We start from the raw sequence: 16387 nt of genomic DNA on the forward strand, positions 1-16387 counted from the left end.
TATTCCCAAATGCTATCTCTTCATTCCAATCTTCATTCCAATCATAATAATCACCCTTCCTTTCTTCACTAATCCAAGTTATGTGGTGATGAAGAAATGTATAAATAATACATTTCTTCATCACCACCCTCCACCTTCCCTTGTGGCCTATAGGAACATCCAACTAAATGTCTTCCTCTCAACCTCAACATTACACCACGCTGCCTCGTAACATTGCCACTATTTCCCTCTTTCGTGTTCACTTCATGTGGACATAATTCCCCTGTTATCATAAGCAGCACTCCCCCTCCCTTGTCTTTCTATCCTTGCAAAAAATATTATATCCTTCCATTTCTATTCTTGTTAGAATATCATCTTCATTCAACCATGTTTCACTTATTCCAATGATTTTGGAGTGAATAAACTCTCAGTGAAACCATTTCATCTCCCTTATTTCTGATACTTCTGGCATTTGTAAACAAACACAAAAGTTCATTTTTAGGTCTATAACATATGCTGTTCTGGGGATGCTATCAGAGGATACTTGATGGTTACTTTCGTTCATATTACATCCAAATTACAACACATCTTGGATAATTACTCTCCTACTAATAGTTAATTATTAGATATCAAGAGAATTTTCATTCCTTATATAAAGGGATTTCTGAACACATCTCCAAATTTTTTTAAAAAATGATTTCCAGACAGCTTTCAACCCAGTAAAGAAAAAATTTCTTCTAACCTGCCTTCACTGAAGACAAACATCCTCTCTTTATTGACCATGGGTATAACAGATTCACATGGATTATGATCATTCATGGTAAAGATATAGCACGCAAGGCAAAACATTATGATAAGTTAAAACTTCAGTTGTCTAGGGAATTAAACAGGCTTTCCTTTCTCAAAAGATGTCAGGATACAGATATATTATTAAGCTGTGTAAAATTTAAAGTCAAATTCAAATCTAAAAAGAATCTTTGTATCTACAGGCATTCCAGTTTTGCTCTATTACAAGAACAGATTTGCTGCTACATGTACCATTCTCGCTCCTGCTAACACAGTCATCATCTCATTGCAGTCAGGGCTCTCAGCTATTCTGAACACTGAAGTTTTTGCCATTCTTTTTGATTTTTCAGAAGCCTCTGCTCAAAAAGAATTCTTAAAAGTAAAAAATAAACACACCAAAAAGTATAACAGTCCTCTGGATTCTAAATCCATACCTCTAGTTCAACTGCCTCATACTGTAGTGAACATGGTTTCAAAAAGGCTTAGCAATGCTGCTGTCAGTGCCCTTACTCTTGACAATAATTTTGACATTCCTCCAAAATAAGACCAGCACTAAGCGCAATCTCATGTTCAACATCTAATGTGGTATCTGTAATCTAGCACTGGAAATAGCTAACAACATTAGGCTTGAATTCTCCAGCATTCTTTCTTTTAGGAGGAAAAGATCAAGAAAGAATGCTGGTGAATTCAAGCCTAATGTTGTTAGCTATTTCTGGTGCTAGATTACAGATACCTGATTCGATTACAGAAACTATAGAGCTGTTATGAGGAATGCTACTGTTATTTTTAATCTATCTGTAGACCTTTAGATTACAATCCCACCAAATCTCAGATCAAAAAATTGAAGTCTCCTCAAAAACGTTTCTTCCTGGCCTCCTGAAATCACAAAAAAAACTCAAACAAACCCTTCAGCTCTTGTTGCCCCCCCCACCCCAATATACAGATTGTCAAAAATTCACAAACCCAATTCACACCTGAGAACTATAGTAGATGCTACAGATTTCCCATGCTATAAATTTGCAGAACAGTTATATAAAACTTCTGTTGAGAATTTAACGTTAAATAATACAGATATTTTGGTTAGATTTGATATCACCTCACTGTTCATCAGCATTCCCTTAAATGAAGCCTTATCACTTATAAAGAAAGTTTATCCTCCCGATATTACTGATCTGTTTTTTGTTTGCTATCCATTCTGGATATTTGTCTTGGAAGTACAAAATTTATAAACAGATAGAGAATCCTCTATGGGTTCTCCTATCTCATCCCCCCCCTCCGCCAATTTTTTTATGGAACATTTTGAAAAACAAGCTCTTGACTCGATGTTGAAAGTTTATTTTTCACTAGGTTAGACTATAATAAATTTAGTTTAATCCTTTATCCCAGTGAGAGCAAACAAGTTGCCTGGTGTTGTACTACTTACCCAGGTAAGATAGTACAACACTATATTCAGTCCTGAAGATATTTTCAGGCGCAAACTTTGTTTGCTCTCACTGGGATAAAGGGTTAAACTAAATTTATTATAGTCTAACCTAGTGAAAAATAAACTTTCAACATCTTTCTCTAAATCCAGAGTAATTTAATAAAAAAAAAAAAGGTGGCAAACCTTTTGGTAACTCCTATAGGTAAAGATGACCTTGCTACTGCTTCTGCCTGGTATCTTCATCTCTGGGCCTGGCTCCCACTGAAGAGACCTCAATAAAGGTCGAAACTAGTCTGGCTAGTGGCCAATCCCTTATTGCATAACAGTATACATATCCACAAGGAGATGTGTTTTGCATTATGGGAGATACTGGGTTAGGAGTGTTGGTAGTTTGCTCCACCTTTGCTACGAGTTGCCTGGTGTTGTACTACTTACCCAGGTAAGATAGTACAACACTATATTCAGTCCTGAAGATATTTTCAGGTGCAAACTTTGTTTGCTCTCACTGGGATAAAGAATTAAACTAAATTTATTAAAGCTCTTGACTCATGCCCTCTATCTTCTAAGGCGCTTTTTACCATATCAATCCACCTATATCTTGGTCTTCCTCTGGATCTTTTTCCTGCCAACCTGTCAGAGAACACTTGTTTTGCTAATCTTTCCTATCCCATTCTGTTTAAGTGACCATACCACCTGATATTAGCTCTGCTAACACATTCCTGGATGCTAATAATGTCAAGTTCTTTCCTAATATCGTTTTTAATATGATATTACCATTGATGCCATCTGTTCATGCCCCTAACTTTCTCAGGACTCATATCTGCAGTCTCTAGTTTTTGGTCAAGTGTTTTACTTCTAGCCCAGCTCTCAGATCCATAAGTTAAAATTGATTTGAACACTATCTTATCTACGGCTAATTTAGTGTTTTGACTAATTTCTCTCTTATTCCATATAAATTTATTCAGTTGACTTTCTACCATACCAGCTTTGTTGATCCTGTTGTCTATTTCCATATTTAATTTACCATCTTCACTAAAAATCATGCCTAAGTAGCTGAAATGTTTTACTTGTTCTATAGGTTTTCCATTCACAATGCAGTTCATATTTTCACTGCTTCTGCCTATTTTCATTGTCTTTGTCTTGTTATTGCTAACCTTCATACCATATCTTTTACAACAGTTATTCAATTTAGTCAGGGAATCTTGCAGACTTGTAGTGGATTTATTTAGAAGTATAACATCATAAAGAGCTGACATTAACATCTCCAATTTTGATATCAGGTTTAATACCACTTTCCTTCATAATATGATCCATACAGATAATGAATAACAGAGGGGATAATATACATCCTTGTCTGACACCAGATTTAACATTAAACCATCTTCCTGTACTTCCTTCAATTCTAACTGCTGACTTACAACTCAAATAAAGACTAAATATTGCTTGATATCATGCCCCACTGACACCATACAACTGTAGTGTTTTGAATAGCTTCTCTCTTGACACCTTGTCATATGCCTTTTCCAGATCTACAAAACTTAAATACAGATCTTTGTTATATAGATCTTAAGATAATATTGATCTTAAATACAGGTCAATATGGTATCATTAAAACACTAACCAATAAAGCCAACAACCTTTGTTCCAGCAAGTCCTCCTCTACAGCAAAATGTAATCATATACAACACACCTTATTTAATGGCTACAGTTCCCATAGTATCAAAAAATAATCAACAATTCTTGACCTTCTCTTCACAAAGATTTTAGTAATGCTATCATCATCCCCTATGTCTGAGGTACATTAGAAAAAATAGACAAGCTCTGCATATCTTTCAAGCTCTACTGAAAGCCTGATAATCTCATACATTCCACTAAAGATCACCTCCTTCCTCTCTCTCTCTCTGTGCCTGGAGTATACAAAGTGCCCTGTTCCTGCAAGTTGGCCTATATGGAAGAACACAAAAAAATATATCTGCAGTCATTACTATGGGCAGGCTGGCCTTGTGGACCATGCTTTAGATATTGCTCATAGAATCAGTTGGAAAAGACCATCATGCTCCATCACAGTAAATTTAGAAGAGCAAGACTATTTTTGGAATCTGCTGTGGCTCTCAGAAATCAGTTTAATTTAAATAAATATGGTTGCATGAAACTTCCCAAAATATGGGAAACATTAATACTTTGAGATCCCAGTTTACACTTAGTTAGGATTCTAGTCAACGTGTTTCACTTAGTTTTGTGTTGCCTTCGTGTGTATGTTACAAGTCTCATATTGTACTCCTTCATGATGTCTCAATGACTGAGACAAAATATTGGAAGAATTAAATAATATTTTAATCTTATCTCAGTGCTGTTTCACTCCATTAAGCTTCTAACATGACTTTTAATACTCTGTAATGAATCTTAGGCTACATTGGCTGGATGGGCAATGGAGCACAAAGTTATAATGGTTTCTTTATACCATGTTTAGTGCTTTGTTTAGACAATGTTTATGACTGTATTACAGTACAAGCAAGCATTACAGTGCAAGCAAGCAAGCACTGTAATGTCTGCTTATTCCATTCTCTCTTCACGTAACCATCCATTCTTTTTGTTTGTTCACTCTGATGCTGCGATGAGAGATACTCATTGCAAAATGTGTTTTGTATTAAATGCTTTATTTTGTCTTCATGCAATGCAATTTATATGTATGGGAAGTTCATTGTGTCTATGAATGATTTTAATATTAATAATGAAATAGAAGGTTCTTGCAATTTGTAGTTTTTGGTTTTCACTTTAAAGCAGAAATATTTTTAAATGAGGCATAGTTGATTTTATTTTAAAACATTTCTCATTTGCAGATATAGGAATGAATAGTTTAATGAGAGTATCTCTTTAATTGTGTTGTTGAATACAGTGTTTATTATCATTTTTGCTTTTTTTTATTTTTTCTTGTTGATCATTATTAGGCAGGAAAATATTTAGCAGAGTGGAGCATTGAAAATATCAATTTATTCAAAGGAAGGTAAAGTAGTGATTTTGAAGTAATTTTTCTTGAATGAAACATAGCAATATTTTTTTTAGCAAAATTTATCAATTTTAATGTTTAAATTATACATTTTTCAAAGAAATATTTTATTTGTCAACTATTTTGTTAATTCCAAGTAACTTAGCTTCTTCTAAATCTATTTAATGATACAATAGAGTGGTTAATCCTATTACAGATTTTGCTGTCTGTAAATTCCACATCCTCTGGCTTTTTTTTGACTGTTTTGGGGATGAATCACCTGATCACCTTCAGATGGAGGTGATCACCTGATCACCTCCATCTGAAATCAGCTAACTCACCTTCAAAGTCTTTATAAAGGTTATTTTATATACATCTTAGAAGAAATCAAGGCTGGATCATTACTCAGGTATCACTCATAATGGTATCACAATAACAATGCCAATGGAAAATTATTCAGTGTGTATATATGTGTATCACATATTAATCTTTTGAATGGCATACTTATCATGACAAATAACAAAAAAGGAGCCTGGTTGAAATGATCCAGACTTGAATAACTTCTAAGATATAAATAAAATAACCTTTATAAAGACTTTGAAGGAGAGTTAGCTGATTTCATTTAAGTTTTCAAAACGTTTTTCAACAAATTATTTTGGAAAACTACAGAATTCCTGATTCTTTTTGCTGATAATGGATTTAAACAGATAACAGGAAGGAAAGCATTACTCTAACCTCATTACAGCTAACTTTCTCCAATTTCTTCTCTTTCCCTGTATCTTTTTGTCACTTTCTTCTCTCCCTTGCTCTCTCATATCCTTACACCTACTCATTTTTCTTTGGGATATGAAAACAGATTGAGGGAATGCAGTTTTCAAAGCCTTGTGAATAGGAGGAAGAGAGGGAATATGATTAAGACATTTAAGTGGTAAGAGGTTGTTACCAGGTAATGTGGAAGAAATTTTTCAAAGAAGGGGTAGAACAAGGGGACATCCCTGGAAGCTGTATAAGGAGGGTGTGAGCATGGGCAAAAGGAGCAGGTCTTTGCATGGAGAGTAGTTGGTGAATGGAATGCTTTGCATAACATTGTGGTGAATGCAGATACATTGAATGAACTTAAAGCACAGTTTGATGGGCTTTGTGTGCAAGAGTGTATGTGTGTTTGTACTTCCAGGGATGTCCCCATGTTCCATGGAGGTCTGGTGCTAATAATAATAATAATAATACAGAGAAAATAATTTCTTACCAAAACACCACACCAATCATACAAAAAACAATCAATTACAACAAACTTAAAAACCAGTATTTGTAATGAAACACATAGTAAAACACACAGTAATACCACATATTTTTTTTTTTAAAAAAAGCTCAGTGAACAACATATTATGATACAGCAAGAAGCAATATTCCTTCTAATTTTTGCCAGCCCATGTGCACGTGTAAAACTGAAAAACCTCAGACTCAATAAGTGTGAGTGCCAGTACATGTTGTTCTTTGACTTGTGCATTTCAACACATTTATCCAACCACTGAAATTTAAACAAATTTACAGTTCTTATATGTTTTAATTTAGACAGTGACATTTTCACAACTTGCTGAAACCGTTAATATAAAATTTCCCATATTAATGTTGTTGTTTTTTCATCTAGCTATAACCTGTAAAATTGTAAGCACTAAATTAATTCACCTAAATATGCATATCTAAAAAAAGCTGTCACTGTTTGGACAGGTTCGAATGATGTACTGTCTAGGGACAGTAGACACCAATCAAATATGCCTCTGCAACTTACTGATGCTTTAGCATTAGTTCTTTCACATAGTGCACACTAAAAGTAACTAATTAGACTGTATTAAATTGGAATGAGTTAGAGTAATATTGGAGTGGAAGCATTGGAAAAATTACTAAATGAAATAAGCGACAAGTATGATTTATCATATAATTTGTTTTTATAGTATGTTAAAAAATTATTGACTGTAAATTTGAAATTCAGAAAGTAAAAATTTTGTGTATGCAGTTACTAGTTATGTGCACTCCCTTTTTGGCTGATATGCATGTGCACACATATACACAGCTTAGAGGAAACATTGGTGAGAAGTTTTGAAAATGTCTTGGCATGACACTGCATGAAAGAAGAATGGAATCAGCAGTGCTTGGGAAGTAATAAAAGAAATGCTTGAATCTGACTGTGTCCCTAGAGAATAATTTGTGTGATGGTTAAATGGAGTTAACTGCATAAAAGAAAATGTTATTGATTCAGTACAGATAGAAAGGTGATGAACAAATCCAGCAGCAATGTAAAAAAGCAGATTAGGAGAGTAATAGCTATTGTGAAAAAGGCAAAATTTGACTGTGAAAGCAGTTAGCCTTGTAGGCAAAGGAAAACCTGAGAAAATTTTCTATGTAGCAAATAAAAGGAAAGAATAACTGTGGAAGAATAACCTTAATGAATGCAGAAGGTAAGAAAGTATCAGATGCTTTAGAAATAGTACAATTGTTAATTGATCACTTTAGTGAGAAATACTTTCCAGTTGTAGCTGAGCTATATTCCTTATTTCAGATGGAACTGGATGAAACAATAAAGGTAGATGAGTTGGGCATTAAAGCTATTGCAAGAGCTGGATTCAAACAAATCCATGAGATGGATGGAATGGATGTTCAGAAGGGTGCTGAAGGAATGCAAGAGAATTACACGGTACCTCTGACTTGTTTGTTCAAATTGAATCTCCATGCAGGCTGATCTGAACAAACTGGTTATATGGACAATTTTATTATTATTGTTATTATTATTCAGGCCTCCATGAAGTCAAAACACTCATCGCGGGAGGTCCTTCATAGGAAACACTAAGTCTATCAAGATTCATCGTGGGAGGTCCCTCCTAGGAAACAAAGTCTATCATACCACTCCTTAAACTCATTGACCATTCTTGCTCTCACCACTTTATCAGGCAATGCATTCCACAGTTCAACCACCCTCCATGCAAAGAAATCACTCCTTACCCTCTTGCTCACACCTTTCTTTCGTAACTTCCAGGGATGGCCCCTTGTCATCACTCCTTCCCACTGTTCAACCAAGCAAAAGAACTCCCTAGCGTCAACCCTGTAACCACCTTTCAACAGTTTAAAAGTCTCAATCATAACAACTCTCCTTCTATTAAACTCTGCAAGAGATTAATAGAAGGAGAGTTGCAGTCCACATTTGGACTTGCGGTCCACATTCCCTCAGCTGATCATCGTACAATTCTGAAACCATCTTTGTTATTTGCCTCTGTACCCTTTCCACAGTTAATTTATCCCCTTCAAATCCTGGGGACCAAATATGAGAACAATAGTCTAAGTGTGGTTTGATCAGGGTCTTATACAATGGAATGGTAACTCTTTTATCTCTCCAGGTCAGTGTCCTCAGTATTGCAGCAATCCTCTGTGTTAGCTTCACCACCTTTGCAACATGTCCCCTGAACTTCAGATTTCTATCAGTTATCAACCCAAGATCTCTTGTCTCCCCTACTTCCTCCAGTACAACTCCTCCAATAGAGTATGAAGTGTCCCATCGATGTGTCCCAAACCTTGAGACCTTACATTTTGCTGCATTAAACAAAAACACTCCCATTCATTTACCCATCTGTCTAGTTTATTCAAATCTTCTTGCAGGGCTACCACATCTGCACTATTACTAATAACATTTCCCAGCTTCACATCATCTGCAAACAACTGAATATCCCCCTGCAATCCACTGACAATATCATTGATATAAAGGTTAAACAATATAGGTCCCTGTACCTATATTGAGCCCTGTGGGACTCCACTTGTAACCTTCTGCCTCCTCGAAACTGCCCCACTATACACAACTATCTGATAACTATCGGACAGCCAATCCTGAATCTAGTTGACCAGCCTGACATCCAAACCCATGTGCTGCAACTTAAATATCAGCTTATCATGTGGCACCCTGTCAAATGCCTTTGCTAAATCCAAGAAAATGGCAGTATATGCCTTTCCCTCATCAACTATTGTAACTTTATTATAAAAGGCTAGCATATTATTAAAACAAGAGCACCCTTAACAAATCCATGTTGACTCTCATGGATAACATTACCCTCATCTTCCTAATGCTGTATACTGTCCCTCACTAATTTCTCCAAGATCCTAACAACTACTGATGACAAACAAACTGGCCTATAATTAGACACTTCCAGTCTGCTACCGCTCTTATGAAATGGCACTATCTTACCTTCCTTCCATTCCCTGGGCACCTTTCCCGTAGCCAGACTTTCATTGAAAAGCCAGGTCAAAGGAGCTATCAGTTCTTTAGCACATTCTCTCAAAACTCATGGTGAAATACCATCCAGTCCCACAGCTTTACTGATATCCAGAGTACTCAGTATTTGGAACACACTCTCCTCCTGCACCTCTAAACCTCAAACCTGCCCCCATCCTTCTAGTATTAAAATTTACTCATCCAGGATGAAATACTCAAATAAAGTGTTCATTGAACAATTCCACTATGTCCTCTGCATCAGTCACTCTGATGCAGTAACATTAACAGAGGATTGTTAGTGCTACTTAACTGTTATTAAGTGCATTTTGGAATGAGAATATTGCAGGAAGTGTACTTTATTGATGTTAATTTACTGTAACTGGTCACTAAAGCTAGAGACATGAGGGTGATAGATAAGCAGAGTTAAAGATTAGGACTACGTTGCTAAGGTGGTTAAGTCATCACGTCTACAGTGTTGAAGAGAACACTAAGTTATAGGAATAAGGAAGTTCTTTTTCCCACCACACAAGGTTTTGATAAAATCACACCTTGACTTCTGTTCACAGATATGGTCACCTGAGGTTAGAAAAGATGAGGAAACAGAATAGGTGTGTAAGTTGCTAACCAAGATGATATGAGGCATATGGAATTGTGCATGAGAGGACAGATTCGGGGAAAATGGTCATCAAAGTTAGAATAATAGATGAAAGATATTTGACAGAATCATAGATCAGTAAGGGGATTTTACACTATATATTCAAGTCAGATTTTATAACTCAGTAGGTGTTGAAATAGCTCAGAGTTATCTCCAAAAACTAAGTAAGGGTTTTATTAACAAGCACATGAGATCCAGGTTATTTTCATTGCAAGTGATGTGTGTGTGTGTGTGTGTGTGTGTGTGTGTGTGTGTGTGTGTGTGTGTGTGTGTGTGTGTGTGTGTGTGTGTGTGTGTGTGTGTGTGTGTGGAATGAATTATCAGTGGGCATGAGTGCATCTTCTGTGAATGTTATATATATATATACAGGACTTGACAAATTATTCAAAATCCTACTTGCCATGAAAAAAATGTACTCACCCAAGAATCCCTTCCCCATTTTTTTCAGGATATGTCTCAGTAATTCAACAGGAGTTTCGTAAAGTGATTAGTGGTGCTTTGTCATTATTATGAGAAACTATTCTAAGATGGAGAAGTCAATAAATAATAAGAACAGGAAGAACTGAAAATATAATTTGTTACATTAATATCTGTTACTAGAATGGCCCTTTATATTATGCATATTCTTCTGTGTTTTCTTAAAGTTAAATAAAAATATTTTATTTAGAAAGTTTTTTTTTTAATTAAGTAAAATATTCTATTTTTTTCCAGTCTGCAGCTACTCACCAGCTGACAAAATCTATTCACCACAGGCGAGTGTATTTGTTGAGCCTGATATATATATTTGTGAAACAATCCACAAATGCTTGTAAATGTATAACATATTAATACTTTTAGTGATCTATAGCTTAAATATCTAACTGTCACTAAGAATATCATTTCATTCTTTCAATAAGAAGGTGGGATTTCTCTTACCAGGTAACAAAAATTATCTATAACCTAAGGTATAATCAGTAAGTCTCTCAGTTGTGCTTTATCTTTGTTAAACTTATACAGTGTCCATGTATATAAATAAATAAATACACTTGTTTCAAAAACATCCCAGAAAATCCTTGTTATCATTGTATTTTGAACTGAAGTCCTTCCGAAGCAAGCAAATACATTAAGTTACAGTGTCATATATTTGTAATCTCTTTCTAAAGATTAAAAAAAAAAAATAATATTTAAATCCTTACAAGAAACTAAGAAATTTTTCTCATCTTGTCACCAGAGGATCAAAGTAAATGCCTGAATTACATCATGCTTTTTTTTGAATTTTAGATCCATTAGATGTCCTCTCTCTCACATACATGCACAAAGTGAGACACGTAATTTATTCTTCACCTCTTCTAGTGTTATGTAATGGATAAGCCCTAATTAAAATGCATTTCATATCACTTACGTAATGAATTTTAATTATGTAGGAAAATTCTTGAACTTGGTAGTGGCACAGGACTTACTGGGATAACAGTTTGCAAGCTTTGTCATCCATCATCATATGCTTTTACTGATTGCAGTCCTGAAGTAATAAGGCTACTGAAGAGAAATATTTCTTTAAATTTTCCATCTAAACATGAAGATGATATTCTAGAAAAGAAGTGTGAGTTGTCACAAGAAGATATAGGTCATTACATCCATTATGATATGAAATATAATGACATGGAAAGAAAAACGATAAGCATATGCAGTGACCATGGCAATAACATGATTCTACCAGAAGTTTCTACCAAAAAGACTACCATTCCATATGTGGAGGTACATTATATAGATTGGGAACATGCTCACGAAGAAGACCTTTCAAAAATCAAGCCAGATGTGATTCTTGGAGCAGGTATGTTGTTTTTATATTATGCTTAAAAACATGTAAAGTAAAAGGTTCTTTTATAAGCAAGCATAAATAGCAAAAATTAATTTTAAGGTGGATAAAACTTTCAGAAAATTGCCTTTACTTAATAAATTTTATTGATATATTGAGATGTACACCCTCTGTCCAAAAAGAAACTGAACTTTTCAAAAATAGAAGAAACTAGTGGCACCACCTGTTGTATCTTTTTGTTGTTGAAAGTGGCAACCTTCATTAGTGTTGTGCCAACTGTTTATGACATTTGTTTCATTAGAAGCTGAGTTATAGTGCCAAGAGTGACAATTTGTTTTGACGAACGTTCTAGCTGTCTTTCCACAAAATTATTTTCAAAATGATTATGAGGAAAAATATGAAGGAAGAAACTCATCTATAAAAAAAAAAGTTTAATACAAACAAATATATACGAGGTGTGACAATTTAATTCCTGGAACGGCACATAGTTGCCCATGTGGTGATTTGGTTGGAGTTGTGCAAATAATTGCGTTTGTACCTCTTTTAACTAATGCATGCATAAACCTCAAGCCGATAGAGCCATTTGCTAGTTGGTTATTGCAAAAACAATAGAGATCTACGTGTAAACTCTGGCATAAAAATGTGTAATTGAAATTTGGAGCAGCTTGTTAACATCAAATATCATGTGAAAATCGGCAAAACTGCTACTGAAATGTTGGAGCTGTTGAAAGTAGCATATGATGTGGATGCTCTGAAAAAGTCAAGTGTCTTTGAGCGGCATAAAAGATTCAGAGGTGGATGAGAAGATGTGAATGATGATCCCAGAAGTGGGCAGCAAAAAACAAAAATGACGGACACAAATGTGAACAGAGTGCGAGATTTGGTACAGTCTGACAGACGATTAAGTTTGCGATTAATTGCTGATGAATTGCAAATGAATCGAGAAACAGTCAAGGTATTCAGTATTTTAACTGAAGAATTGGGTATGCAAAAGATTTCTGGAAAGTTTGTGCCTTGGATCTTGACGGATGAACAGAAGTACCGACGGCTTCAAGTTATGACTGATCTTTCTGCAAATAAGCACATGTTTCTGAGAGTAATTATGGGTCATGAAACCAGGTGCTTCCAGTACAAAACAAAATGCCAGAGCATGCAGTTGAAAACCCTGAGTTCTCCATGTTCGAAAAAAGTACACATGTCATGTTCATAGTTCAAGACCATGCTGGTATGTTTCTTTGATCACAAGGGGATAGCCCACTATGAATTTATTGAACAGGGACAAACGGTCAACCAACAATGCTATTTAGAAGTGCTGAAAACATTACGAGATTCTGTTCAGAGAAAAAGACCCGAATTGTGGCCTGACAAGTAGATCATCATGTTGAAATTCAAAGTTCACTTAGCAAAAAATTGCAAATTCAGCTTTGCAGGATAACAGCGATGTTGAAATGGACATTGTACAAGGATATGGAAATCATTTTGCCTCTTTATGGGTTTTGATATGAAGACATCTGTACCACTGTGCTCAGATTTAGTCTCCTGGGTTCCAAGGGGACAAAGAATTAGTGAAAAGGTTGCAAAGAATAGTTACAAAGATGATCTTGGCATTATAGAATGTAGATTCCACAGATTGAGAGTATGTGGGCTGTAGACACTGTAGACAAAAAAAAGAGGAATGATATGAAAGAGGTCTATAAACTATTGAGAGAGAGCAAGAATGATGATTATTTATGGTTTTAATGACACAAGGACAGTAAAGGTCATGCTATGCCATATTAAAGGTTATAGCAGTACACAGGGTAGGACAATCACAAATGTCCATGCTTGCAGCTGGATTCAAACCCCCATGACCTGTTGGTTGGAGAGCAGGTACACTAACCACTCGGCCAACATTTTAAGAGAGTGTTGTTATAGAATATCAGTTGATAAAATTTTTCATTATATGAAAGATGGGGGGGGGACAAGAGGACATCTGTGGAAGTCAAGTCTGTGTGCAGTTAAGAAAGGGGTGAGAACTAGATTTTTCTCTCACAGAACAGTGAGTAGGTAGAACAGTTTGTCTGTTGAAGTAGTGAGTGCATCTAGTGTGAATGAATTCAAAAGGAGGACAGCTGGTATGGGTGATGTATGGCTTCCTCAGTAAGTTTATTGACTCCCTGGAGGTCTAGTAATAATGATAACAATACTATATTATTATTATTATTTAAAGATATTAAAAGATAACAATAATTAGTTATCATTTAGAAAGTTCTCACCTGTTTTGGTGTTTCTGCCTTGATAACACCACTTATGTCAACATACTCTTTCTGCAATTTCTTATAGCTTTACATCTTTTTGTACATTGGTGGTGGCTATCTTCATTGCTGTCAAGTTTGAAGTTGTTCCATTGGCAACCTGCCATGGTTTCTTATATGATTTCCCAAGCTGACATGACATATGATTTATACAGTTTGATTGACAAAGTTCCAAGGTGCCAGTCCATCTTTCATTTAGTATTCAAGTGGATATTAGTAACAAGATATACATAACAGGATGGTGACAATTAGATGCATTTGACCCTTAAGCCACCTTTAATTTTGAATATTGATGTTTCAAATATTAGCTAGTTGCATATGTCTCTAGCAGTCTAAAAGAAGAATATCTGTATATTTAATAAGTCTGGACATGAAAGGGTACTTTTCAAGTCCACACTTATTAAATAAAATATGAGATTTGGTACCACTTTTTTTGGATAATATATTGCAATTAACATAAGATTTAAAGAAAGCAAAGATTACTTTTATTGTAGTAAATTTATTTTACAAAATGTCTTAATTGATAATGCATGTTTAACAGCATTCTTTTTCTTAAAACCTTTATTTTAATTACAGATATTGTTTATGATCCTGATGTTATTTCTCATTTAATTCGCATTCTGAGTATTCTACTTTCTTCTGGAAAATGTGCTGCATATATAGCTTGCACAGTAAGAAATGAAAGAACTATTGATTATTTCCTTAAACAAATAGGTAATGATGTATTCAAATTTTTCATACCTTATTATTATTATTATAATTATTATTATCATCATCTGATCTCCAGGGAGTCAAGGACTCATTGAAGGAGGTCATACTTCATCCACACCAGCTGTCATACTTTTTCTTAAACTCATTCACACTAGATGCACAAACTACTTCAACAGGCAAACTGTTCCACTCCCTCACTGTTCTGTGAGAGAAAAACCTAGCTCTCATCCCTTTTCTTAACTGCACACAAACTCATCCTCCTCAGATGCCCATTGTCCTTTCCTCATCCTCCATATAATGAAAAATTTCTTTAACCAATATCCTATAACACCCTCTCAGAAATCTAGAGACTTCTATCATATCATCCCTCTTTTTTCTGTCTACAGTGTCTGCAGCCCACATGCTCTTAATCTCTCATGATAATCTACATTCTGTAAAGCCAATATCAGCTTTGTAACCACCATTGGCACCTGCAGAAAATTTTCCAGGCAAGGAGGAGGCAAATAATTGGAGACAAATAATTACATCAGTAAATTTTTATTTAATTATTTAATTTTTTTTTCTCACAAGTAGATCCCCCCCAAGGGTGGGGGGGCAAGTGCCCTGTTTATCTCTCTCTGCAGAGGCCCATGTTTGTAACTCTTCTTTGCAATCTTTCCACTAATTCTTTGTTCCCTCGGAACCCAGGAGACTAAATTTGAGCACAGTAGTACAGATGCTTTCATATCAGAACCTGTAAAGAGGCAAAATGACTTGTATATCTTTGCACAATGTTCATTTCAACATCACTGTTATCCTGTGAGTTATATTTGCAGTTTTTTGCTAAGTGAACTTCCTGTCCACCATAACTCCAAGATTTCTAGCCTTGTCAGTTTCTTTCTCCAAGCATAATCCCACCAATATAATATGCCATTGAATAACTCATTGTGTGCATAACTTTACACTTACTAACATTGAATTGACAGCCCACATTTTAACAACCTATATAAATTATCTTTAAATGCTGTATATCAGTCAGTAGTATGTCTGATTGTTCTGCCTATTTTTGCATCATCAGCAAACAATTGAAGATCAGGCCCTTTTCAATATCATTGATATATATAGATTAAACAACAACGGTCCAAGGACTGATCCCTGGCCACTGGCCACCTTAAATCTGTCAGATTCACAATCCCATATACCAATTGCTGATACTTCTCCATCAGCCACCCACTTACCCAAGTCAGTAGCTTATATTCCATTCCTACGTTCTCAGGTTTATGAAACAGCCTTTCATGTAGTATCCTTTTAAATGCCTTAGCTAAGTGTAATGGTATCACAGTGAACCCATTGCCTTTATCCATCTCAGCTGTAATATTATTATTAAATATGAGAAACTTCTCAGACATAACCTCCCTTTAGTAAACAATACTTCTGTATGTAAGTCTTTACTCACTTCCCTAAAATGACTGGCCGAGAGTTAGACACATCAGTCTTTACAGTTGGGTTATCTTACATTCTCTC

The 16387-nt window shown here is 35.2% G+C and overlaps 1 protein-coding gene across 3 annotated transcripts in view; it reads left to right on the forward strand.

Annotated features, from left to right (window-relative positions):
• LOC150108962 (protein-lysine N-methyltransferase EEF2KMT) overlaps positions 1-16387 on the forward strand; it is a 166276-nt gene that overhangs the window by 121728 nt on the left and 28161 nt on the right. For all 3 annotated transcript variants that reach the window (XM_090404592.1, XM_090404583.1, XM_090404603.1), the window contains exons 6-8: positions 5137-5192; positions 11488-11894; positions 14750-14887. In XM_090404592.1, coding sequence (XP_090260718.1) covers positions 5137-5192; positions 11488-11894; positions 14750-14887 — 601 coding nt within the window. The remainder of the gene's footprint in view (positions 1-5136; positions 5193-11487; positions 11895-14749; positions 14888-16387) is intronic.

The sequence above is a fragment of the Typopeltis vanoorti genome, chromosome 2, assembly GCF_054136105.1.
Source record: "Typopeltis vanoorti isolate ZY-2024b chromosome 2, IOZ_Tvanoo_1.0, whole genome shotgun sequence".
Classification (NCBI taxonomy): Eukaryota; Metazoa; Arthropoda; class Arachnida; order Uropygi; family Thelyphonidae; genus Typopeltis; species Typopeltis vanoorti.